Source organism: Phocoena sinus, chromosome 12, assembly GCF_008692025.1.
Source record: "Phocoena sinus isolate mPhoSin1 chromosome 12, mPhoSin1.pri, whole genome shotgun sequence".
NCBI lineage: Eukaryota > Metazoa > Chordata > Mammalia > Artiodactyla > Phocoenidae > Phocoena > Phocoena sinus.
The window spans coordinates 7,653,820-7,677,956 of NC_045774.1; the positions used below are offsets into that span (position 1 = coordinate 7,653,820).

The 24,137-nt window shown below is 54.4% G+C and overlaps 1 protein-coding gene across 1 annotated transcript in view; it reads right to left on the reverse strand.

Moving 5' to 3' along the window:
* Nucleotides 1-24,137, reverse strand: part of IGF2R (insulin like growth factor 2 receptor) — a 110,519-nt gene that overhangs the window by 4,621 nt on the left and 81,761 nt on the right. Inside the window, exons 30-44 of the mRNA XM_032651793.1 lie at nt 20,545-20,681; nt 19,222-19,412; nt 17,612-17,738; nt 16,818-16,937; nt 16,260-16,516; nt 15,772-15,990; nt 14,043-14,192; nt 11,697-11,858; nt 10,369-10,576; nt 9,910-10,056; nt 8,428-8,662; nt 7,581-7,717; nt 5,319-5,433; nt 4,443-4,589; nt 3,705-3,892 (exon numbers count right to left, since the gene is read on the reverse strand). Of these exons, the coding sequence (XP_032507684.1) occupies nt 3,705-3,892; nt 4,443-4,589; nt 5,319-5,433; nt 7,581-7,717; nt 8,428-8,662; nt 9,910-10,056; nt 10,369-10,576; nt 11,697-11,858; nt 14,043-14,192; nt 15,772-15,990; nt 16,260-16,516; nt 16,818-16,937; nt 17,612-17,738; nt 19,222-19,412; nt 20,545-20,681 (2,540 nt within the window). The remainder of the gene's footprint in view (nt 1-3,704; nt 3,893-4,442; nt 4,590-5,318; nt 5,434-7,580; nt 7,718-8,427; nt 8,663-9,909; nt 10,057-10,368; nt 10,577-11,696; nt 11,859-14,042; nt 14,193-15,771; nt 15,991-16,259; nt 16,517-16,817; nt 16,938-17,611; nt 17,739-19,221; nt 19,413-20,544; nt 20,682-24,137) is intronic.

Sequence of the window (24,137 nt, forward strand, 5' to 3'; positions counted from 1 at the left end):
TGTCCTCCGCTAACAATATGACCTGGAGAGGGGGCTGCCTACACGGTATCAGTCCACCTGGAGACCGAGGTTGACCAACCAACCAACCAACCAGCCAGCCAGTCAGCCCGTCAACCAACAAATCAGTTAACCAACCAACCAGCCAGTCAGCCAACCCACCAGTCCACCAACGAATCAGTTAACCAACCAACCAGCCAGTCAGCCAACCCACCAGTCCACCAACGAATCAGTTAACCAACCAACCAGCCAGTCAGCCAACCCACCAGTCCACCAACGAATCAGTTAACCAACCAACCAGCCAGTCAACCAACCCACCAGTCCACCAACAAATCAGTTAACCAGCCAGTCAACCAACGAATCAGTTAACCAACCAACCAGCCAGTCAGCCAACCCGCCAGTCCACCAACGAATCAGTTAACCAACCAACCAGCCAGTCAACCAACGAATCAGTTAACCAACCAACCAGCCAGTCAGCCAACCCGCCAGTCCACCAACGAATCAGTTAACCAACCAACCAGCCAGTCAACCAACGAATCAGTTAACCAACCAACCAGCCAGCCAACCAACCTACCAACCGAGTGATCAATCAGTCAAGCCTATGCAATGAAGCCCCAGTAAAACCTCTGGACACTGAGGGAGGGGTGGGCTTCCCCGGTCAGCTCCTGAGCGCTTGTGTGTGCGTTGTCACGTTTATGCTGAGAACATAACACGTCCTGATTCCACAGGGAGAAGACAGCAGAAGCGTCTGGCTCCCTCCCAGACCGTACCCTACCCACTCCTCCCACTGGCTGACTTTACTCTACGTCCTTTCATTGTAATAAACTGTACGCACGACTAAGACAGCTCTTGGCTCTGAGCATCCGTCTAGTGAATTATCAACTCTGAGGCGGAGATGGAGCCCCCTGAACTTGCAGCTGGTGTCAGAAGTGAGAGGAGCTTGTGTGGACTCTGCCTTGTGTGGACAACTTCGTGGCTGGAGACTCAAAATCCTCACGACCGGCCACCACTGGAGCACCAGGGAGCGCAGCGTGTGCAGCGACGCGCTCGGAGGGCGGCCGAGACCCGGCCCCGCGGGCTGGGCTCGGGAACGCCCCGCGTGTCCTTACTCACAACTGGCTGAGCCATGACCTGAGTGGGCTGTTCCCCGGGCTGGAACGAGGGCACAAACTGGTGAGCCAGAGAGGGGCCGAGGTGGCAGCTCTGAATCTCAGCCAGAGACGGGCTTTGCGGCTTCCCACTCTTGCCCACTCGGATGCATGCAGGCTCGTGAAGGGCGTTAAACTGCGGTCTTCCTGAAATGTGGACGAAGGCTTAAAACTAAACCTACTTCTTAGCGCTGGTGAATGAAGGCAGTGAAAACGTCTGAAATGATTTCATTAACCAAGAATAAATAAACGTGCGCACACAAGTGTGTGTGTACATACATACACACAGACGCACACACACCCTGAAGCTGGGGGGCCGCAGGAGGCCAACTAGACTAGATGCAGGCCTTACGGACGCGAAGGTTCTCACTCTAGTGGCTGGGCCCCTGACCTGGGCTGTGGCGTGGAGCCTGACCACTGCTGCAGGCACACCCGCAGCCGCGCCCCTGGGTGTGAGAAGGGAGCACCTCGCTGGGACAGGCAGCAGGAGGAGGATGGGGCGGGCGGAGGCAGTCCAGCGGGAAGGCCCGTGCAGCGGCGGCATGGGACCTGCAGGGGCTCGTGAGTAACCTGATGGCTGGGTCTGGGTGCGTTTGCAGGACCAGCCACTAAGAAAACGGCAGTCTGTCAAAATCTTCCAGGCTGTGCTCAAAAGAGCTTGGACTTTCCTTCTCTGCGGAGCAGTGGCCTTGGAGGCGTTTAAAGCAGCCCTTCAGTCAGTCAGCAAACATTTACCAAGCACTTACTACAGGGCCAGGCCCTGAGGACAGCACCTCAAGAGAGGGCCCAACCAGCCACTGCACAACTCCAGCATCTGACCCAGAATCACCGGAAGAGAACAGGGGACCAGCGGGCTGACCCTATGACAGGGAATCACGGAAGCGAGCCAGACTGACCTGGCAGGTCTCTGCCCGGCCCCTGGTGGGCGCTGTCAAGTGCAGTGACCAGCTCGGTATCTGAGCACAGAAACGCCCTCTTCTAGGCTACACCTACTCAGGGAGCAGCTGCTCTCCCCTCCTCGCCGGGAATCTCTCTCTCAGCAGCCCTTTGAGGTCGAAGTCAGCTGGTTTTGTAAACACATTTAATTGTTTAAAAAGCGAGTTCATTCACCTCGTTCAAAAATCACATCATGGGGCTTCCCTGGTGGCGCAGTGGTTGAGAGTCCGCCTGCCAATGCAGGGGACACGGGTTCGAGCCCTGGTCTGGGAGGATCCCACATGCCACGGAGCAACTGGGCCCGTGAGCCACAACTACCGAGCCTGTGCATCTGGAGCCTGTGCTCCGCAACAAGAGAGGCTGCGATAGTGAGAGGCCCGCACACCGCGATGAAGAGTGGCCCCCGCTCGCCACAACTAGAGAATGCCCTCGCACAGAAACGAAGACCCAACGTAGCCATAAATTAATTAATTAAAAAAAAAAAAAATCAAATCATGAAATGGTATATAGTGAAAGACTAGCTGTTTAAAACAAAAGCACATGAGCTGCCTCCTGGAAATATTCTTTCAAGGTCAAGAAGGAATTAGGAAAGAAGTAAGTGAGGGCAATTAAGAGGTACAAACTTCCAGGCGCAAAATAAATGAGTCACGGGTATGAAGTGTAGAGTGTGGGGAATGTGGGCAATAATCGTGTGACATCTTTGCGTGGTGGCACGTGGTAACCAGACCTAGCGTGGTGACCGTTTTGAAATAGCATTGTAGGTCACCTGTACTTCAAAAACAAACAAACTCACAGAAAAAGAGATTAGATTTGTGGCTACCGGGGGAGGAGGCTGTGGGGAGAGGAAACTGGATGAAGGTGGTCAAAAGGTACAAACTTCTAATTATAAATTAATAATAGGGATATTACATGCTACATGCTAAACATAATTAACCCTGCTGTAGGTTACATTTGAAAGTCACTAGGGGCGTGAATCCTAAGAGTTCTCATCACAAGAAAAAAAATTTTTTGTTTTTCTCTTTAATTTTGTATCCACAGGAGATGACAGATGTTCATTAAACTTGCGGTCATCACTTCATGATGTATGTAAGTCAAATCGTTAGCTGTGCCCCTTAAACTTATACAGTGCTGTATGTCAATTATATTTCAATAAAGCTCGAAGGGAACAAAAGGAAAAGCTCCGTCAGCGCAGCGGAACGCCCTCCCCTCCACACCCACCCGAATACCTGGGTCAGGCCTCTCTTTTCTTCTCATCCTTCTGACAAACACGAAACCTCTTACCCTTCTACAGTAACATCTGAAGTTTCAAAATAAAGATGTATCGTGACAAAAATCAAACCAAAGGGAATTCCGGACGTGGCCATGCACGCCCACCTCACCACCTCTGGTTTAGACCAGGTTTTGCTTGTTTGTTTAGGAGGTAAGTCTTCCCTACAGTGAACCGCTCGGGTCTGACACACGCTGCTCGTCCGCTACGACAAGCGCATGTCAAGACACAGGATCGGACCCAGGGCTTTTGTGCTAAAACTGATCTGACGTTTCAACCGCAGGGCGTTTGTTCATGAAAATATGTTACAGATCCTCCAAGGAAGTTAAACGTGGCACATGGATGGAGAGAGTTACCTTGAACGTAGTATTTGGTTTTGTCAGAAGTCCCAACTTTCCTACTGAAGTGCTGGTCGTTGGGCTTCACCTGACAGATGTTGGCCCCGGAGCACGCAGGGTTCGTGGAGCTCGTGATGGAGGACAGCTGGATCTCATACAGGTACTTGTCCCCATTCGTTCTCATGTCCCCAGAGGCGCTGAATCGCCTAAAGAAACAGTAAAGGTCGGGTGACTCCAACGGTCCTTCAAGAGAGCCCTTTGTCACCTGGACCCAAAGCCCAGGTACGGGGCAGGGCTGCAGGATACTGCCGAGGGCACCTGCCGTCTCTCCGTCCTACCGCCCACCCTTCCGTGCTCTGAGCTTCGCTGTGCCCCGCACCATGCCCGCTTCCCCCTGCCCAGGCACAGCCCCGGACACTGAGACCCACCCAGTGACACCGCTGAGCAACTGACTTTTTAATTCACAAACTAGTAAGCCCAGAAGTTCCTCATCAAAAATTGTGTCAGAAGGTTCCAGCTCCAACCCCTGGGCGAGGGAGGAGGGGCGACTTTATTTTTACGCTCAAGAGAACTCGGCACCTTTGGTGTCACGCTCAGTAGCCGAGCAGTGCTTGCCCTCTGCTTGAGCAAAATATGACGACTACCTGGAAACAGTAACTAAAACACACAAACACTTGGGCCTCTTTATCTCGCAGCCCTCGGCCGGGGAGAGATCTGAATACATGGCAGCACCCGGAAGGAAAACGCTCCACTGACTTGAAATAAATGTCCCCAAGGCTGAAGCTCCTGCCATTGGCCGGGTTGGTGATGGTCCCATTCACCATCTGCACCTCCTGTGGCTTCACTGCACAGGCTGCGCGCGAGTCCCAGCTGAAGTGGTAGGTGCAGCTGTCCACGTCGAACCTGCAGGCGGCACACACACCACGGTCACGGCCACCCTCCCGAACCGAGGACGCCGCCGAGCTAGGAGGGTGACTTACGGTCAGGAAGATGCCCATCCAGCATATCTGCCACGTGAAAGAGCAGGCAAGCGCTTACGCGTATTCTTAAAATTTAGAAACTGTGCACTGTCTAAAAGCTGGAAAGATTTGCTCCTAGATTTCTGAATATTTGCTTTACAAGCACCTCACGCTCTCCAACTGATTGAATCCTCTGACAACGCCTGGGTCTCCCCCTTCCCAAGCCCAGTTTCTGGAAGGAATCGGTCGGTTCACAAACACAGCAGCTCACACGCTCCCTCTGCTGGCCAAACGGTGCCGCCCCCAGCCCCAGACACAGAGCTGCCCAGAGATTTCCAGGATAGTCCAAGAGCAAGCATCCCAGGTGCCACCGTGCCGGCCGCGGGTCCCAGACAGGCTGCTTGAACAGCTGGCCTTGGGTGGCACCCATCAATGCCCTTTTGGTTACAATGTGACATTCAAAGCCGGAAGCCGGTGAAATCCTGCTTTTATGCCTGTCGCAGCCCCCATCCAGGGAACCCTCCCTGTGCGGGTCAGCCCCGGCTCCACCAGGCCGCGCGTCTCAGCGGCCGGTGCCCCTCGCCGCCCCCAAGGGGAAACCACGGGGAGAAATTCCGACGGGATCCCGGCACACCCTGCGCACAGCTTCCCTGGGGGACCCCCATCCCCTCACCTTGTGAATGAAGGCCGGCCCACTGTCTTCGCACAGGTCAGCTCGATGACGGCGGATGCCGTCTTATTGTCACCACACTGATGGCCTTTTGAATAAGTCACGATGACTCTGTCATCTGAAACACAAACGACAGAGCTGACGCTATTTCTAGGGCATCACCAGAGCCCCAGTGTCAGAAGTGAATCCTGTATCACGAACAAACGTCTGTGCCTCTGGAGACTCATTACGCGGGTCATCAGCACTGCCAAGCCTGGTGACCACACCCGGCCCGCTCGCCGTCTCCTCACCTGTGCAGCCGGAGACCCCCGCAGCATGCAGTCCGGGGCCGAGCGGGGAGCACCCAGTGCAGCGTGCACGCAGGGCCCCACCGCCACGCGCAACTTCTGTGCCGTTTTAGGCACTTCCCCACCCTGAGCCTCCCGGGCAGGACAGGGCAGGCGCCAGACGTCCACCCTCCAGCGTGACACTCCACACACAACAGCTCTGGTTTCCTCAGGCCCCCTGGCTCCACGTGGAGCTGTTTCTCCTTCTGAAGATGACGTGGTCAAAGAACCAGGGGAAGCCCAGCCTGCAGGGGCCGCGAAAAGCAAGGCCGCGCTTCCAGGGGCACGTCTCACAGGGGCCAGCGACTCCGACCGGCAGCCAAGAGCCGTCCTGGGGGTGCCCGAGGCCAGCCCGGCTCAGCGCACAGACAGTGGCTCTCGGGGGCAGCACGGGACAGTCCTCCGGCCTGACCCTCACACACCGACCCATGTCCTTCGAGGCAGGGGACGCGGAGGGGACGGCACCCGCTGCCCAGGTGTTCTCCGGGGCGTGGCCAAGGCACGGGGACCCCTTGACAGGAGGTGAGGTCCACGCTCCCGGACCCACCCAGGCTCAAGGCTGCTCTGGGTGAGTTTGTTTTAAATATTGGGCTTTGGTGAAAATTTTGTTAAGAAAGGGTTTCACAGCTTTGAAGAGAAATTCTTAAACTTCTGGAATGTGGAACCAACAGGTATAGGTCTTGATGAAGTGCCCCCAGCCCCATACTAGATGAACAACACACTCAACCTTCCACACATCCAGTTACCCAACCTGTGAAATGGAGTCTAACACCTACCCGGGCCACTGAGGACTACACGTGTACACACGCGTAAATCACACACGTACACACACGTATAAAGCCTGGTTGCTGGGGACTGTTAACTCCTGGGACAAGAGTCCAACTCTTCGCCCCACAAGGTCACACCCCCTAAATGCTCATGGGGGTCACGGCGACTGGCCTTAGATGGTCGTCCTGTTGGGGCCTAAGGGTAAGACCCCGCCTGGTGCGTCAGGGAACAGGTTTTACTAGCTCATCTTTTCCCGAGGCTTCAACGTTCTAGTTTTTCTCACCTGGCTATGGGAAACCGAGGGAGAGACGGGTCAAATATCTACATGTGAGGACGAGACAGCAGGGACAGACCCACCTGCAGCCCCTATGCCCTTCGTGGCGGCTACGGCAAAGATTTCCAACGGAGGGCGAGCCGTGGGCCACGAGGTCTGGCCACTCCTGCCGGGGGAGTGACTCGCCCCACTTCCAACCTGCAGAGTCGGGGTTTTTCTCAAGGGTAACAGTGGTTCCCCAGAATTCCCCTTCTCCCTGTCAACAGCTGAAGTGGACATAGGCTCCCCGTGTTCTAATCAGGACAGCTTGGGGACCCCCTCCAGCCAGACAGGCACAGCGAACGTTGTTTCTTCCTCGTCCTCCCAACGCACCTGACTGCTCCTAAACTAAGAAAACCCCGCCTTTTCCTTTTATGTGATGAAAGAATCCTTCAACAACCAACTGCAAGATGAATTTTCTATTAAAACTACTAAGACAGCTTCATTTTGTGTTTCCGAATTAAAACATTACGAAAATGTATCCTGAATCGTCTTTACCAGGTTCTCTCATGTCATCGTTCAGCTTCCCCGGATAAACACTTGCATATATACATGGAGGCTGGAGCAGGGACTCAGAGGAACCCTGAACGTTCTGCCCTCCTCCTGAGGACAAATACCTTCCCAGGATCGCCCAGCGCTCTAGACACACAGACTAGGTACCTGCCGTCCCGGAGGATACAGAGCAGTACCTATTCTAATGCTCTGGGAGGTGCCAAGTGCCTGAGAAACAGTCGCTGAAAATGACACCTGGAGGCTTCAACCAAAGCCAGTGCTGACCCTCCGGTCACAGGAAGACACCTCCACATTCCCGAATCTGACACGACACCTGTGACCATGCGACAAGGGTCCAGGCCTTACCTATGACGTCCAGCTTCTGCGTGTGAACGAGCCCCAAGACCTGGACGTCGCCAGAGGGGCTCTTTCTGCAAACGCTGGCTCTTTCAGAGCAGTCCAGGGGCCCTTTGTATATTTTCTGACACAAATTGATGTAGTACCTGTAAAATGACACAGAGAGAGGCAAGGTCAGTGTCTGTCCTGCGCACTCGGGGGCAGCTCCTTCCATTCCTTTCAGAAAAGGTAATCGTTCTGATAGCCAAGGATTTCACAGCACCTCTGCACGCAGCACTGAAACAGGTCTCAGGGTAAAGAAGGGCCAAAGAGCGGCTGGATCCTGAAGAAGCGAGTGTGCCAACCAGGCACGCGGGGTGAGCCCCGAGACTCGGGTGGTTTAGAGTCAGGACAGGCAGCAGCTCAAACCCCGGCGAGTCATTCCCTCGCTTACGGCTACTTAGGCCCTCCAGGTCCACACTCCCCCCTGCCGTGTGGACGGAAGGATCCCGGAGCGCCTAGGGGAAGGCTCTATGCAGGGAGCAGTCAGTCCAGCTAACCCACCGTGGGCCAGCATGGCCTAAGGGACTTCGGGCAGCAAAGCTGGGACGGTTCACGCACCCCGACACACGCAGCCATGGACGGCTGCCCCTCACAAACATGAACCAAATCGAGACTAATTCCGCCAGGCCCACAGCTGACCGGCAGCTTCTCTGGGTTCTGAAGGTTTCTGTCACCTCTGCTTCCAAACCACCCGCCGCGCACCAGGCCGCCCTGAGCGTCAGAGGAATGAGGCCATCCCGCCTTCAGAGTCTGAGCTCAAGCACCAAGCACCCAGCCCTTCGGCACGCGGCCAAGGTGGGGGGTGGGCACTCACGAGGTCCCGTCGTGGACAAAGAACCAGGAGCCGGTGAGAGAGGACAGCAGCCGCAGGTCGTAGGTCCTGTGTTTCTGGATGAACTTGCACTCCATCTTCTTCGGGGGGCAGATGACTTTGGTTTTCCACTCAAACGTCACCTCGCACCCACGGATTTCACTGAAGACCTGTGGCCGCCCCACATCGGCATCCTCGTCGCACTTGAAGATAATCGCAGACGTCCGGTGGCTGTTGGCTGGGGCAGCACACGGGGACCAGTCAGACCCGGCCTGTCCCTCGCTCGTCCTTAGGCTCCTCCCTGCCTCCGCTGCGCTGGCCCTTAGGGACCCTGTGCATCCCTGGCCGCTCCCCAGGCAGCCCCGGCCAGGTCTCGTTGCGTTCCATTCATGTTATCTCAACCCTAGATAGACCAAGTTCCCCCGGGGCACAGTGTCTCCTTCTGCACTCATCAAGCTCACAGCGATAGCGCGGTGCCTTGCAGACAGGTATTCAGTGTTCGATTAATGTATGAATGACAATAAAAAATGAAAACAGGGGCTTCCCTGGTGGCGCAGCGGTTGGGAGTCCACCTGCCAATGCAGGGGACACGGGTTCGTGCTCCAGTCCAGGAAGGTCCCACATGCCGCGGAACAGCTGCGCCCGTGAGCCATGGCCGCTGAGCCTGCGCGTCTGGAGCCTGTGCTCCGCAACGGGAGAGGCCACAACAGTGAGAGGCCCGCGTACCACAAAAAAAAAAAAAAAAAAAAAAAAAAAGGAAACAGTAACAATAAGATACCTGTAATTCATTACCTAAAAACGCGTCATCCGACAGACCAGGAGAAAGGTCCTGGCCTAATAAGCCTCTGAAGAGAGCTACAGTTGTCCCTTGTAAACTTACCGTTTCTGACTCCTGAATTTGTATCATTTTGCTCCCTGATGACTTACAAACACTAAACAACTTCTCGTGCATTTATCCCATCGCCATCCTTGGGAGCTCACGTCAGTCTGTGCCACACGTGTTACTAGGACTCCCTCGTGTGCCGGTTCTCCACGCGGCAGCAGCAAGGATGCTGGACCTGGCTGGCCGTGACCCCCGCCCCAGCCCAGCCCAGCCCAGCCCCCCACAGAGCAGACGGTCAGCCTACGAGCCCCTGCAGGCCTGACCACCCCACCACCACCCCGCAGACCCGGACAGCAGCAATCCTGCTGGGAGTGAGCATGAACCACTGGTGTGTGGACACAAGTCCCTCGAGCCGGGGAGTGGGCAAGCTGACCACCTCGAACCTGCCCCTCACCTGGCCCCGCGGCGATGCACGTTCACGGTTACGCAATACGCCCCACGGAACAATTAAAGACGACTTTTCTTTATGGAAAAGAGCCCTGGCTAGAAGATTATATGCAACAGAATCACTGCCGTTTAAAAGACCTGAGCACAAAGCAGGCCTCCAACGGGTACAAGGCTACTTCACTGGCCTGGCTGGGCCCTGGCGCTCTCCCACTTACAGTGTCTGCAAAAGCCCCACTCGTGGTCTCTGTCGTAGTCTGCGGTGGTCGCACACCAGAGCCTGGCCCTGCCCTCCAGAACACACTCCTCATAGCTCTTCCCATTGAACACAAAGGGGAACACACACGGGTCGCCTTCTTCAGTTTCTGGAAAGAGAAGAAGTCTGCGTAACCCTGATTATCAGCACCATGTTGGCTGTGCCTTACCAGGCGCCGTCACCTCAAACAAGGATTCCCCATAGAAATGGTCACCCTCAGCCAACGTGGGGACTGCCAGGCCTCCCGGCCACAACGTGACAAGCAGTTCGAGGGCCTGAGCGCTCACACCTAGGGCTGTTAGGATGGATCGTGCCACGGTCTGAGCAGCACCTACAGCATCACTCCTCAGCTCTCTCCTCCCGCCAGGTCTGCTTTCACGTTTCCTGGGAACGTAAAATTCACCCCCCTGCAAAGATTTACCTGGAGGACAATTATCTCCGTTGGCGTAACTTAAAATGACAGCTTCATCCTGGTGCCTGTAGTCCAGTCTCATTGACGCCAGCCTCCCGAAGGACACCCCCTTGCTCCCGGAGAGCAGACAGACGCTTCCGTCCTTGCAGCCTCCTTGGTCCAGGCCCGCAGCCGCGGTGCACACCCCGACGCTGTAGGTGCGCGAGTCTCGGGTCACCTGGAGAGACATCACCCCGCGGCTGTGAGGGGTCTCCAGGTGCAGGGGGCCAGCGCTGTGGGAGGCGGGCGCGTGCCGGCAAGCAGCAGCTGGGTCCGCAGGCTGTGCCCGGGCGCCTTGGCGCTCACCTCTTCCTCTGGAGCCCTGACCCCCTCCAGAGGGCGACGCCCTGTCCACTCTCTGGGCGCCTTCCACACCGAGGCCCTGCCCTCCGGTGGCAGCCCTGCTGGCCGTGCTCCCGCGGGCCCGTGGAGGGTGGCAGCTGCGAGACCCCAGCCAGCTCGCCCCCCCTTCCCGAAGCCCGCGTCTCCCGCCTGTAACCTGTGAGCGCCGAGGACTCAGAGCTGAGCGCAGAGTGGCCGCAGCCTGACCGAAGGTGCCTCCCTTACCGCCCAGCCTCTGCAGGCCGCACCTGCTGTGCACCTGTCAGGAGGGCCTGCACCCAGGCACGGTCTCTGTTACAGCAGCCAGGCCGCTGGCACCTGGGCACACAACTCGGAGCTCACCGCTCACCAGCTGCCGTCCCCTGGGAGGCAGGGGATCTCGCGGGCTCGGTCCACGGCCATACGACTTAGCAACGCCTACATCACAGGGACGTAGGCCACGGCCCCAGACACGTAACGAACAGTCCACAGCGCTCAGGCCGGGACCGGACCAGCCCCCTACACACCCAAACGTGTTCGAGTCGGGGGGCCCACAGCTCCCTCCCCCCGGCACCTCTGTGGTCACGCTGGAGACAGAGGGGGTCCACGGGGCCTCTGCCAGCCTCGCCCCTTACGGGCACGTGGTCACACACGTGTCCACATGCGGTCACACACGAGCGGACACCTGCTCTCCATCTGCGACAGGAAGAGCCCCCCTGCCCCCTCACCGGGCCGCGGAACCCTCCAAAACAAAGAATCGCTCTGACCGCGACACTCATCTCAGGTGTGAGCCGCGACTGGTTTGCACACCGTCCGAGCCCCACCCGGGACAGAGTAAGGCCACCCCCGGCCACGCACTGCCTCGTGGCCACACGTCCTCCAATGATCACACGTGCCACGCTGCGAAATGCAAGCGAGCGTCAGAAAGAATCCAGGCGGCAGCCCTGAGATGGCGGGCGCCGGGGGAGCAGCGCTACCTTGAAGGTGCTCTTGGAGAGGGTGGACAGGTTGAAGCTGTAGTGCAGCTGCTCGTCCGTCAGGGAGCAGCCCTCTGCCTTCACCTCGTCAGGACACACCAGCGGGGTCTCCCACTCGAACACGAAGTCGCAGTCGCTGGTCCTCAGCAGCTTCGGAGTCCCCTGTTTTAAGGAAGGGCTCGGGCTTGAACCCATGCGGGTTAATAAACACAGCGTCCTCCCTGTTCCCCCGCCAAGTGCCAGAGACACCTGCCCGGGGGCTGCGGGCTCCTGCGCTGCCTCCAGACCGCCAGGGGCTCGGGGTGACCCACGGTGGCCTCTCTCCAAGAGGAGGGAGCCATCGTCCTTGCCAGCGCCAAGGAAGCAGCACTGCCCAGCAGGCCTGCCCACGCCCCAGCTCCTCGCTGCCCCTAGGCTGTGGCCCTGCACCTAGAGAGGGACAGCGTCTCAGTGCTCCACGCTACCAGCTCAAAGGCAGAAAGGAAGGGATCTTTAAACGTCGTGACAGAGAAGTGTGTGAAACCAAGACCCTCCCGCTGCAAAGGACGGAGGCAGGTGATTCTGTATGCATCTCTGCTCCACCATCTCTGGAAACTGAGGATGTTTACAGTAAGGTAGAGAAGTGACCTGGCAAGACATTCCACAGGCCAAGTATCATAAATAAATATAAATCAAGGTGCTTTCTCCCTCCCTCATTCAGCAACAGCCACAAAAACAGATGAGGAGAAAAAAAAAAAAAAAAAAAAAAAACAGATGAGGAATTTCATTTTTAGCTGTAGCTGAAAATCTGTTTTTCTATAAATGTAAGTGAATAAAATATCTCCACTAAAGATAAAAAACAGGGAAATAAAATCTCCTTGAAAATCTTTCCAAACTTGACTGCACACGCAGCGTGAGATACCGTTTCTAAAACCCCAAATTACCGATCGCTCTTAGCGCACCGCTGCTCCGAGACCAGCGCAAGTCCAGGGGTACCTGCGGACGTGTGTCCAGACGCCCCCGCTTGCGGAGACGAGGGAGCCGACGGTCACGGCTTCCCTCGCCTTGATCACTCAGGATTATCCTCACACCCAACAGTCTCTGAACAGGGAAAGGTCTGTCTGGGAGCTGTGGGGCTCTATATGCAGAGGCCCCAGAAAGCAATGGCTTGTTTCTCCCCCTCCTCTCAGTGACGGTACTGTCTGTTCCTCCTCAGCCGGCTGCTGCCAGGCCACTTCCTGCCACTGTCCAGTCACCCATCTGTGGCAGCCACAGCCCCCTCTCCCTCACAAACCTGCTAGAGGCCAGGGAATCAGAATGTCATCTTACTGAGATTCCATGTTACAGAACCACGACCTTTTACTTGCACTCCTTCAGCCACAAGAGCCTTAGAATTCATCACCTTCAGGGTTTTCAGAGGCAGTTCAGGATACGTGTTTCTTACACACACACACACACACACACACACACACACACACACACACACACACACACACGGTCCTGTAATCAAGTACATTAACACTTCTACATATTCACGTTAGCTGTGACAAATACAGACCATAAGTCGCCCCAGTCCACGCACATCAAAGGACTGTAAGTTTTTGGAGTTTTAGAGATTTCAGAAGCACAGGGAAGGGGCCGAAAGCTAGGCTGCCTGGAGCAAAGAGTTCTCCACTGGAGCAGTGGGTGGGCGCCCAGCTGCCCCTGCAGAGCCATGTGACATCAGGCGGCCCTTCTGAGTCAGTGCAAAACAGAGGCCACAATCTACCAATTTATCTCCCATTCTCAGAGCGAGGTCGAGAGAAAACGAATGCAAAATTCTTTATAAAATAGCACTTTGTTTTTTAATGGAAACCAGTTCTGTTTTTTAAATGCATGTAAAACAAAGATCAATGGCCTCCTTAAAAGCAGGTTGTACGAGTTTGTTGTAGCTATTTTGATTCCAGAGGTCTTCTTTCGTTTGCCAACTTCCAAAGTTTGGATTATGTCCTGAGTGATTACAGCTGCCACAACATCTGACTTGCGAATAAGATCAGTAATGTTGTAATTTTTTAAAAAAAAAACTAAAGTTGACACTTTTGTATATCGGTAGGCAAAGGTGAAGGCCGCTTCTATGCTCAAGTGTTTCACATTTTTAAATTACAACAGGCCTCTGTGAGCAAAATCTGCCCTGGTAACTCAGGGTGGGCTTACTTATTGTTAACTTAATGGCTTTAAGTTACTCCATGCACCACTGGCACACCACACGATGCAAGACAGGCGTTGTGAACACAGGCACTCTTGGTCCGAAACAGATTTTATGGGTTTCCAGCTCTGGTTCATCGACCCACACTTTGGCTCCTACCTTGTAAACAGGCGCTCACTTACCATGCTCACACCCCTCTTACAATGAAAGGCGATCAGCGAGGTGTAGTTGAAACGCTTGTTCACCAGACAAGGAGTAGTACTTTCGAAGTTCAAGTAAACTTCGTTAGCTATGGGATTGAGTATCGGAGGTCCTGTGACTCGACCAATATCCTAAACAAAGAAAAAAGCCATGTTTCAGAAAAGTAATTTTTCCCCAAGTTAGTGGAGAAACGGCTAGCAGAGAATTGCAAAAATTACATGCCATCTGTCTCAAAGATGAGTAGCACCTAAAGACACTGGGTCAATAGCAGCTCACTTGAAATGTCCTGACAGTAAGGCACCACAAAGAAACCTCAGTCTGCCGGGGTGGTTATCAGTTTCGGTCCTACATTAATAACAACGGTTCTACTTCTACTCAGGGTCAATTTTTGACGATTCCAGGCAACAGGAATTTCTCTCCCCAGTTACACCGGGGCGGCTGCACAGTCTCTGGCTCCAGTTGGTGGGAAGCAGGAGCCCACGTGGCTGCCCCAACGATGCCCGTCTCATCCTGCCCAGCACTGCGCTGGGACAGCTGCTTCCTCGGTGGTGCCCACAGCGTGGCCTCAGGGGGCACTGAGCACAAGCTTACTCACTCCCCGCCATCTTCTGCGGCTTCGCACAGCCCCTGGCACACACTGGCTGCTCAGCAAGTGTTTTCGAGCAAATGAACACGCAAGTGAAAGGAAAGTGCCCGGCCAGGAACAGCGTGTGTGTACGTGTGTGTGATGACTGTGCGTGTGCGAGTGTGCGTGTGGTGAGCGAGATGAGTATGTGTGTATTGAGTATGTGTGTGTGAACGAAGCCACAACGTGCTTTGTTCACCACTGTGGGGCATGTTAGGTCCACGATGACACAACACTCTAATTAGTTCTCTAATTAGAGAACTTCCTGCGTTTTTTTAAATCTGAGAAAAGGTAGCCAGATGGGAAAAGCAGACTGGATCTGTAAGCAAGTGGTTCACACCAAGGCTCCCCCCTGCACCACTAGAAAGGCTGACACCACAGCACTTCCTGCCAACATCTGGTTGCTCCAGGCCCTGCACTTGTCACGTAGCTACGCCTCTGTCAAGTTCATAACACGGCAACTTCCCCACCCCTCCCAACATCTCTCCCCACCAACACCACAGCCAACATCCATTTCTTAAAAGGACACCTAGATACCTTATGACAGGACTCACTGTTTAAAGAATGCAGAGAAACACACCACTTTTGAGATGCATTTCAAATAAAACATACCAAGAATTTGACAAACCATGAATACAACTCATGGAGACAAGGTTTAGAGTTCCAAATCTGTAACGGAAGGCAGAATACTTGGCTATTAGCAAAGCAGCTTATACCCTTAATTACAACTCATTTACCAAAGAACCTGCTTGCACTTCACAAGCGTTTCAGTGACACAAGACCCGCGTGTAAGCCAAGAAACCAAGTTCCATCGACATCCTTGAGCCTTCTGACCTGATACAAAACGGTGTGTCTGCACGTGTGTGTCCACGTTTTCTCCCGTAACTGCTGACTACCCTCGTCTGCCGACAGCTCGATGCACAATTCCTTACAGCCCGCCTCCCCTAGGGGACTCAGACTCACGTAGTCCTGGCTCATTTCCCCATTCTTTCTGCCTGAAGTCTCCAGTGAAAGCCAGAAACACGGCATGAAGGAGATTGTTAAAAATGTCGCAGGATGGTCTCCGCCCTTGGTTCCCTACTCACCACGGGGGCGCCGTCGACGGGAACCTTGCACACAGCAGTGCCGGCGGGACAAGGCACCCCGTGCATGGGGTTCAGCGGCTGGCAGACGTTGATGTAGAAGTCAGGGCTGGTGTCAGAGGCGTCGTCCTCGCTCTCATCGTACGCTTCGTACCCCCCGGTGCGGTGGATGAGGGGGGACAAGTCGATGATGGAGCTGCCGTTCCTCACCGAACATTCCGTCTGTCGAGAAGGAAACACGCCTCCTTGGTGTGTGCAATACGTGTTCCCGACCACCAAGTCACCCACGACAATATAAGCTGATCCAAAAAAGCACGAAGGGTGGAAGCAGTGCCCCCAAATGCTTGGTTACCTAACATCGGGCACTTTGAACCAAGTATGACTGGGGGCCCCAGGAGTGGGTGAGACAGGCTGGGGGCCCGAGGGAGTCGCAGGAGAGGCGGAGCAGGGCCCCTGGGTGGGCCGTGCCGCACGCGCCCAGCCCGACTCACCACCTGCTCGCAGGCCAGGGGCGAGTGCCAGTAAAAGAAGAGTGTGCACGTCTGCTTGTCCAGGGAGATGAGCACGGGCCTGTTAGTGGGCCCGGACTCGGGCCTGCACACGAAGCTGATCACGCTCTTGTAGCTCAGGCCGGTCTTGGAAGGACAGGGGGAGCCGTCCTCGTACACCAGCTGTAAGACCTGGTCCACGTACTTCAGCCTCTTGTTCGCCTTGCCCACGCTGATCCTGGTCTGTCCGAAGCAGGCCCCTGTCCCAAACACAGAAGGGAGAGTGGAAAACACACAATTACGGATTGTGTCCAAACCACTCGCTTTCCGATGAGAACTTTCTGCAGAACCAGACTTTGAAATTCACAGCTAACACTCTGGAGGGTCCCGTGTGGTTTTAGCAAACGTTACACATCTAGTATCCCATCACGTGGCCACGAAGCCCCCACACCCCTACCAGCCCACTGCTGCCGATGAAGGAAGGCGTCTGACCTCTTCGCCGGAGGGACGCGGAGGCCGAGGCCGACCTCGGGGCCGGGAGGGCGGGCCACACACACTCACCTACACCAGGGGCGCAGTTCTCGTTGTCCCCGCACACGCTGAGGTAGACCAGCCCCTTCTCACTGTAGGCGGCAGTGTACCCGGCCCTGCCGCTTAGAGAGCTCAGGTCAAACAGGTGTCCTGCTCGGGGGAAAGGATGGGGACACCGTGACCCATCACCGGCGCTCACACACAGATCCCGCCGGCCATCGGGCCTCCTGATTCCTTGTCACGTGTCACTGCCCCCCTTCACTGACGCGGCCCCCAAAACCTTGCTGACAGCCAGAAAGTACCCAGGGCGTCCTCCTGCGCCTGGGCCACTGCGGCCACGGCGATTCCAGTGGGGTTGGGAGGGCCCGTCGGCATCCCTCCCGCTGCCAGTGACCCAGCCCCAAACCTTTCCGGGCCCCAGAGCTGAGATCCTGTGGTTTCCTCGTTGCCCCACGTCAACTCTGAAAGGACCGGGAGACTGACTCCAGCTCCGCCAGCCTAAAGCTTGGGACCAGCACCCCAGAAACAGGAGTTACGGGGAGCACGGCTTTCAGGGAGGTGCTTACTCTCTTCTCCGCTGAAGAACCGCAAGTCAACAGGACCGGGCCGATCCAGCAGAAAAGGCCAAACGCGCACCCACAGACAGGATGCTACTGCCCGGGGTGCCTGCCCCCCAGCCTCACACTGGGTCTCTCACCGCTTGCGTGCACACACGCACGTGTATGCACGTGCGTGTGTGCCCACGTGTGCGTGCGCGTGTATGCGTGTGTACCTGTGTGTGTGTGTTGAGGGTGTGGGGATGGGTGGCCGGCAGCGGCCCTCACCTGTGGAGGGGTTGGTGACCTGGCAGTCGTCGTGCACGTTGCTCTTCACAGGGCAGGCAGCGGCCGTAGGCCAGGAAAAGGTGTACTCGCAGTCCTCTATGGCACTGAGGAACATGGGCCTGGAGTTCTAGAAACAAGCGAAGGGCAGACAGCTGCTGACAGGATGCGCGCCTGATGCAGGTAACAGCGCCCACTGGCGCCAAGCAGGAGCTCCTCTGTGATGCACCACAAGCCCGTGACACACCCGTCTCGGTGTCTTCACGGGACGAGGGCAGACTGGGGAGAAGCAAAGGGTCAGGGTTTGCTCCTGAGATACCCCTGGGGGCTTGACACACACAGGGTGAGACAGAGCCGGAAATCCACTCAGGGGGCAGGGACGTTTTCCTACAGCTAAGGCTTTTAAGGTGGGGTCGGGGACAGGGTGGTGAAGGATGCTCAAAGGGCTACTGTGAGGCACGAATGAGGAAATAAATGATCATGTCCTGAAAAACGGAACCAACATCTGTTATGATGGACATAACAGGAAGACCCTCAGGGAGAACTAGCCATGAACTAACTAATCCCTCCACCCCCTGGGCTAAGGCTCCCTGCCTCTCAGACGTGTCTCGTCCACACGGCGAGGGTAAAAGGGTAAGGTTCGTGCAGCAACGCCCTCCTTCCCAGATAAACCAGCCCCCGGCACCCGCGTGCAGAGCCCTCCACGGACCAAGCAGCTGTCTTGCTCTGCCGTGAGCCTCTCTCCTCAGATACACAGCTGAGCTAGTCTATGGGGGCCCAGGAGTCCGGACCCCAGCAGCACAGGGGTCCAGGCTCAGCCTCTGCACAGCCTCCTGAGGCGGAACCTCAGCTGCCACCCCGTCAAGGGGGCAGACCTCAGGCTCCTCCCACCACAGCTGGCCGCACGCAGCTGGACAGTGGTGCTCTGTCCCGACACTGAGGATGGAGTGCACCGGGCCAGCCTGACCTCACTCCCGAATCTTACAAGACAGCACACAGGCTGCACCTTAATCTCCGTGGCAGAGATGCTCCCGCGGTGAAAACACAGTCCAGAGAAACCATTAATTCAGCCCCCACCTGCTGCACTGCATGTACCGACCCGTCAGGGAAGGATTCATCCAGAGATGAGACGAGAACCCAGTTACCACGCACCAACCACATGCCAGAAACAGTGCCCGGCGCTTCACGCCTCCTCTCTCTAACCTCATGGCGATCTGGCAGGACAGGCCGAGCTCGTGCTGGTAACAGGTGCCCCGTCTAGGGAGGTCAAGTGACCGAGGTCCACGGCCAGGAAGTGGAAGAGCGACCTTGGAACCGGGTCTGCCCGACCTTCTGCTTTACCCAAGTGCCTCCATGAAGACAAGGGCAGGTTACCAAATACCAGTTCTCTCTGCGGCCTTCAGGGATCTGAGTCAAACTCCAAAGAGAACCACCAAATTCTGGAACAAGAACTGCCGGGGTGGACACCCCGGGACCATGGGCCCGAGCCGCGCCGCCCACGCCCTTTGTTAGGCTGGGTCACCCTGAGCTCTTCAGCTCACATCCCAGGAAGTGAGACATCGGTCTCGCTGACCCTGGACTCGCACTGGGGCCGAGACAGCTGCGTCACTTACGACTTGGCTCTCGCTGCACGAGAAGCGGATGGTGGTTGACTTCTTCCGGATCTGGTCCGGACACGGGTCACCATCGACGTACCGCAGGAGAGTCATGCCCTCGCTCCCCTGAGGGCCATCCCTCACTCTGCCCAGGTTCACGGGCTTGGAGCCACCCAGCAGACACACGGCCGCCTCTGGAGGGCACGGCTCTGCAGCACAAGCAGAGACAATTAGGAGTGACCGTCAGCCCCTGTCCAGTCTAGGACTTAACAAGGGACGTAACGTCCGGCACGTGACACAGTCGATTCTAACAATTACCTCAAAAGAGAAATGATTTCTCTCATTAAGTCGGATGCCAATGACACCATGAGTTCTCACTCCATGAAACGCCGTTTTACCGCAGATGGGTTGGGGGTGAGCATGGAGTGTGGGGAGAATTCAAGGCAGAACAGCCTCAATTATTTCTGATCCCCAAACGAGATGAAGCTGAAACACCTAGATTACGCCCGTGGAACATTTTAAATGGCCTCTATTCACGTACTATCTTACTTTAAGAAGTCACCAGGAACCGTGCCAATCTCCCAGTCCCCGAAATGTCTGAGTCATCTGCCCTGGGTAAAGAACGAGTCCCACTCCGTGGATTAATAAGAGCCTCGGCGTCCCCAATCTAGCCAGCATACAAAGCAAGGGGAAGTGGGCCATGGCCTCAACCATGCAGAGGAGAAAAATAACTTTCTGGGGTTTTTGTTTTTTAAAAAAAAAAAAGACAGCAACAGTGCCCACTTTGAGTTGAGCCAGACAAGAGGCTGCCTCAGTGAGGCTGCATAAAACTCCAAGAGAACGGGACAAGTTTCGTCCCCAGGATCCCAAGGGGCCATGGATGGCACCAAGGTCTCCGTGGGATGCTGCTCCCAGTTGCACGGGCACAACTGAGTTCTAGCCTCATCACTGGCACCAAGGGTCTGGGTGCATCCTAACAAGACCCCACCCCCTCTGCTCTCCATGAATACAGAGGGCACATACCCAGAACTCCATTTCCCACCCTCCTATCTCCTGCCCTGGCTAAGAATTACCTGCCACGGTGATTATTTCTACCTACCCTCCAGCTCCCCACGTTCAAACGATGGTTACAACGCTCCCAACAGAGCCTTCAGCACTGATTTATCCTGGACCACGCCAGGGATGGGTCATCAAGACCCTCAGATAATTCCTCCTGCTGCTTCTTGGCAAAACCACTCATGTGTCAGAGAGCAATGCGCCATCGAAGAATCCGTTCTTACTTCCTCTTCACCCATAAATTCACTACAAGCCATGAGCACCTCCGCCAGAGACCTCACTCACCCGAGCCGGCCTGCGGAGCCAGAGACTTGCACACGTTGATGAGGTAGTGCTCGGTGGCTCCCGTCCTCGTGACGGCTTCCCAGTTGTCACTGTACCTCGACAGGGATGAGAGATCGAAGGTGTTCCCAGCCCCGTCTCTGAAGGAAAGAAAGCACCACGGTGAGGTTCGGCTGGACTCGAACGGAGTCTAGCGCTCCGTCTGCAAAGGATCAGTATAAAGGCAGAGTCTGCTCCCGACACCCCGGGAATCAGACCCTGCCAGGGACAGAACTCGACACTGGACTCTCCCAGATCCAGGCGGAACCAGCAACAACACAGCTTGAGTTCAGGAAATGTCAAGCCTTAGCTCAACAAAATTACGTATTAACCAAAAAAAGCTAAGAGTAAGCACCTGTCCTGCTCAGGCCGGTGAGAAGACAAGGGTACACAGACAGCTAAGACACGCAGCGCCCAGGGCAGCCCGGGCAGCCCTGTCCAAGCTGGAGGACACCAACAGTCACTGAAATAAACCAGGCTGATGTTGACCTGCTCAGGTAACGGTTTACTTACTGCATGAACCCCAAGTAGGGACAGACACCGAGAGCCAGCCCTACGCCAGGTGCAGAGCATTAATGGTAAGCAAGACAAACACTCCCTCTGCAGGGCGCCAGACCCAGGTGGAGACAGAGGACAGCCACAGATGCCACTTCACCAGGCGGTAACCTCAGCACATCAGAGGGGACTGACTGTGAATCACCCGTGAATCACCCATTCATTCAAAAACTACATGCCAACTGGGGCTACTGTGTTGAAGGAGAGATAAAAATCGCCCATTTTATGAAGTCTACAGAAGTCACAAGGTAATATTGTAAAACGTACAGACGTCAGATGGCAATTAGAGAGAAGAGGGGAAAAAGGCAGGGAGGTGGGTATGAGGTTTGGGAGGGGAAAGAGGAGGTGAGATTTTAGACAATGGCCGCAGAAGGCCTTCCTGAGGAGGCCACCTCTGAATAAACTCAGAAAGACGCGGGAGAGCTGGTCACGCGGGGACCCGGCAAAGCGCAGCACAGGCAGAGGCAGCAGCGGGAGCAAAGGGCCTGAGGTGCAGAGAGCCCGGTGCGCTCACAGGAAAGCAAGGAGCCCCACGTGGCTGGAGCAGAGCAGACACGAGGAGTGACACAGCAGGGGCTGAGCGTAGCATCACATGGAGCGTTCCCGCCAGCAGAGACAGGGGCTTCACCGCACTGAGGGGTCGCAGCAACGGCCTGGGCCGACTTACAGTCCAACAGGGCCACTGTAGTCACTGTGCGGGACTAGCCCAGCGTGGGTCAGGGGACCCCTGAGGGGCCACTGTGGCGATGCAGGGGCGAGATGAAGATGGCCTGAAACAGGGCAGGGAGGTGCTTCCGGAAGATAGAACCCTAGGCATTTTGAAAGCTGATGGACCATAAATGGGATGAGAGCGAAAGGATGGAGCTGGCATTGATACCAGCCTATGTGGGAGACACAGGTATTTATTTGCAAAAGCAGGTCCTCAAGAACTTCATATAATAGACCATCTGATAGAGACTTATTGTAAATGGTTAAAGACCTAAAGGAAGAAATTGAAACTATAATAAAAGAAGGGGGGTAGAATGGAGGGAAGAAATGATGAATTAGAGTACCAACACGGACTTCCCTGGTGGTCCAGTGGTTAAGAATCCACCTTCCAACGCAGGGGACGTGGGTTCCATCCCTGGTTGGGGAACTAAGATCCTACATGCCCTGTGGGGCAACTAAGCCTGCGCGCCGCAACTACCGAGCGCCACAACTGAAGAGAAGCCCGCATGCCACAACAAAGATCCCGTGTGCCGCAGCTAAGACCCAACGCAGCCAAAATAAATTAAAAACTTTTTTAAGTTAAAAAAAATAATAAACTGTTTCTAAAATAAGTTTTAAAACAGAAAGAGTACCAAACAGAACTCCTACATGAAAAGGACAGTCATGAAAATTAAAAAGGGAACAGTCAAAACAGCAAATTAAATCAGCTGATAAGAGAATCACTAAGTTGGAAATAGGTCTAAGGAAACAGAATACCGTCCAGAAACAGATAAATAAGATATCTAAAAGACATGGTGAGGGCTTCCCTGGTGGCACGGTGGTTAAGAATCCGCCTGCCAATGCAGGGGACAGGGGTTCGAGCCCTGGTCCAGGAAGATCCCACATGCCACGGAGCAACTAAGCCCATGCGCCACAACTACTGAGTCCACATGCCTAGAGCCCGTGCTCCGCAACAAGAGAAGCCACTGCAATGAGAAGCCCGTGCACCGCAACGAAGAGTAGCCCCCGCCCGCCACAACTGGAGAAAGCTCGCATGCAGCAACAAAGACGCAACACAGCCAAAAATAAATGAAAAAATAAATTTTTTTTAATTAAAAAAAAAAAATAAGTAAAAGACATGGTAGATAGAATAGGAAAGCCTAAGATATTAATACAAGTCCCAGAAGAAAAGAAACAGAATAGGTTAGAGGCAACCTTCAAATCTACAATGACTGCAAATATTCCTAAGTGAATAACAGACATTCATCTTTAATTTAGAAAGCGTCAACTTTCAAGCAACATAAATAACAAAGCCATACCTAACAAAACAGACTGAGACTGCAGAACAGATACGAGAGAAAATATACAGAAAAGGTAGGTTATCTACAAAGGAATGAAAACAGGACGGACGGGGGCAGATTCTCTAACAGCAATACTAAGCACGGGAAGATGGTAGATTACCTTCAAAGTGCTGACACACACACACAAAGTACTCACCTGGAATTCTGTGCCAAGCTAGTGACAATAAAACTAAGCCTTTTCAAGTAAAGACCAGTATTTAACTCGACAGAGTCTCTGTTCGAACCAGCAAGCAGTGTGACTCACTGTGCGATTTGTACCCAGGACCAGTCAGCAACCGTGGAAGGAGCCAGCGCCACAAGATGAACCAGTAATGGACACTGGTTCCTTCGCTGTCCCTAGTGCAAGGTGACACAGCTCTTCACCCCATCAGAGACCAGAAGCAAACAGTTTGCAAACCAGCACTATGCACAGCATTATACTAAACAGATACTTAAAGAGAGAGAATTGAGTCAAAAGCAAGGGGTAAAATGCAAAGAGGAAGGGTAAGCCAAAGAAAGAGAGACATTTCTTTTCCTCTTCAAAAGAAGAAATTTATATAGTCAAGCAACCAATGGATATTTTTAAAAATCACAATAATGACTTATTCAAGAGGTAAGAAAACACATCAGAACAAAAGCACTCGACCACAATACCATGGAGATGGGGAGAGAGTGTTGGGGCTACAACACTCTACGTTATTTTATTGTTGGAGAGATGGGTATAGTTACTAACTTTAGCTTTCCATTAAATCAAAAATACGTGTTTAAGGCAACCATTAAAAGAAAATGAATTATAATTCAGGGAATGCATGATGAGATTTTTTTTAAAAGAAACAAAAAAAATATATCATTAGTATCCTCAGAGATGATGAGAAGGACTTATTTGAAATTCCAAATAAAAATCTCCAAAGGATAGCTGATTTTCTCAAGTTCAGAAAATATTCCAGAATGGAGTAAAAACACGAAAACAGAAGA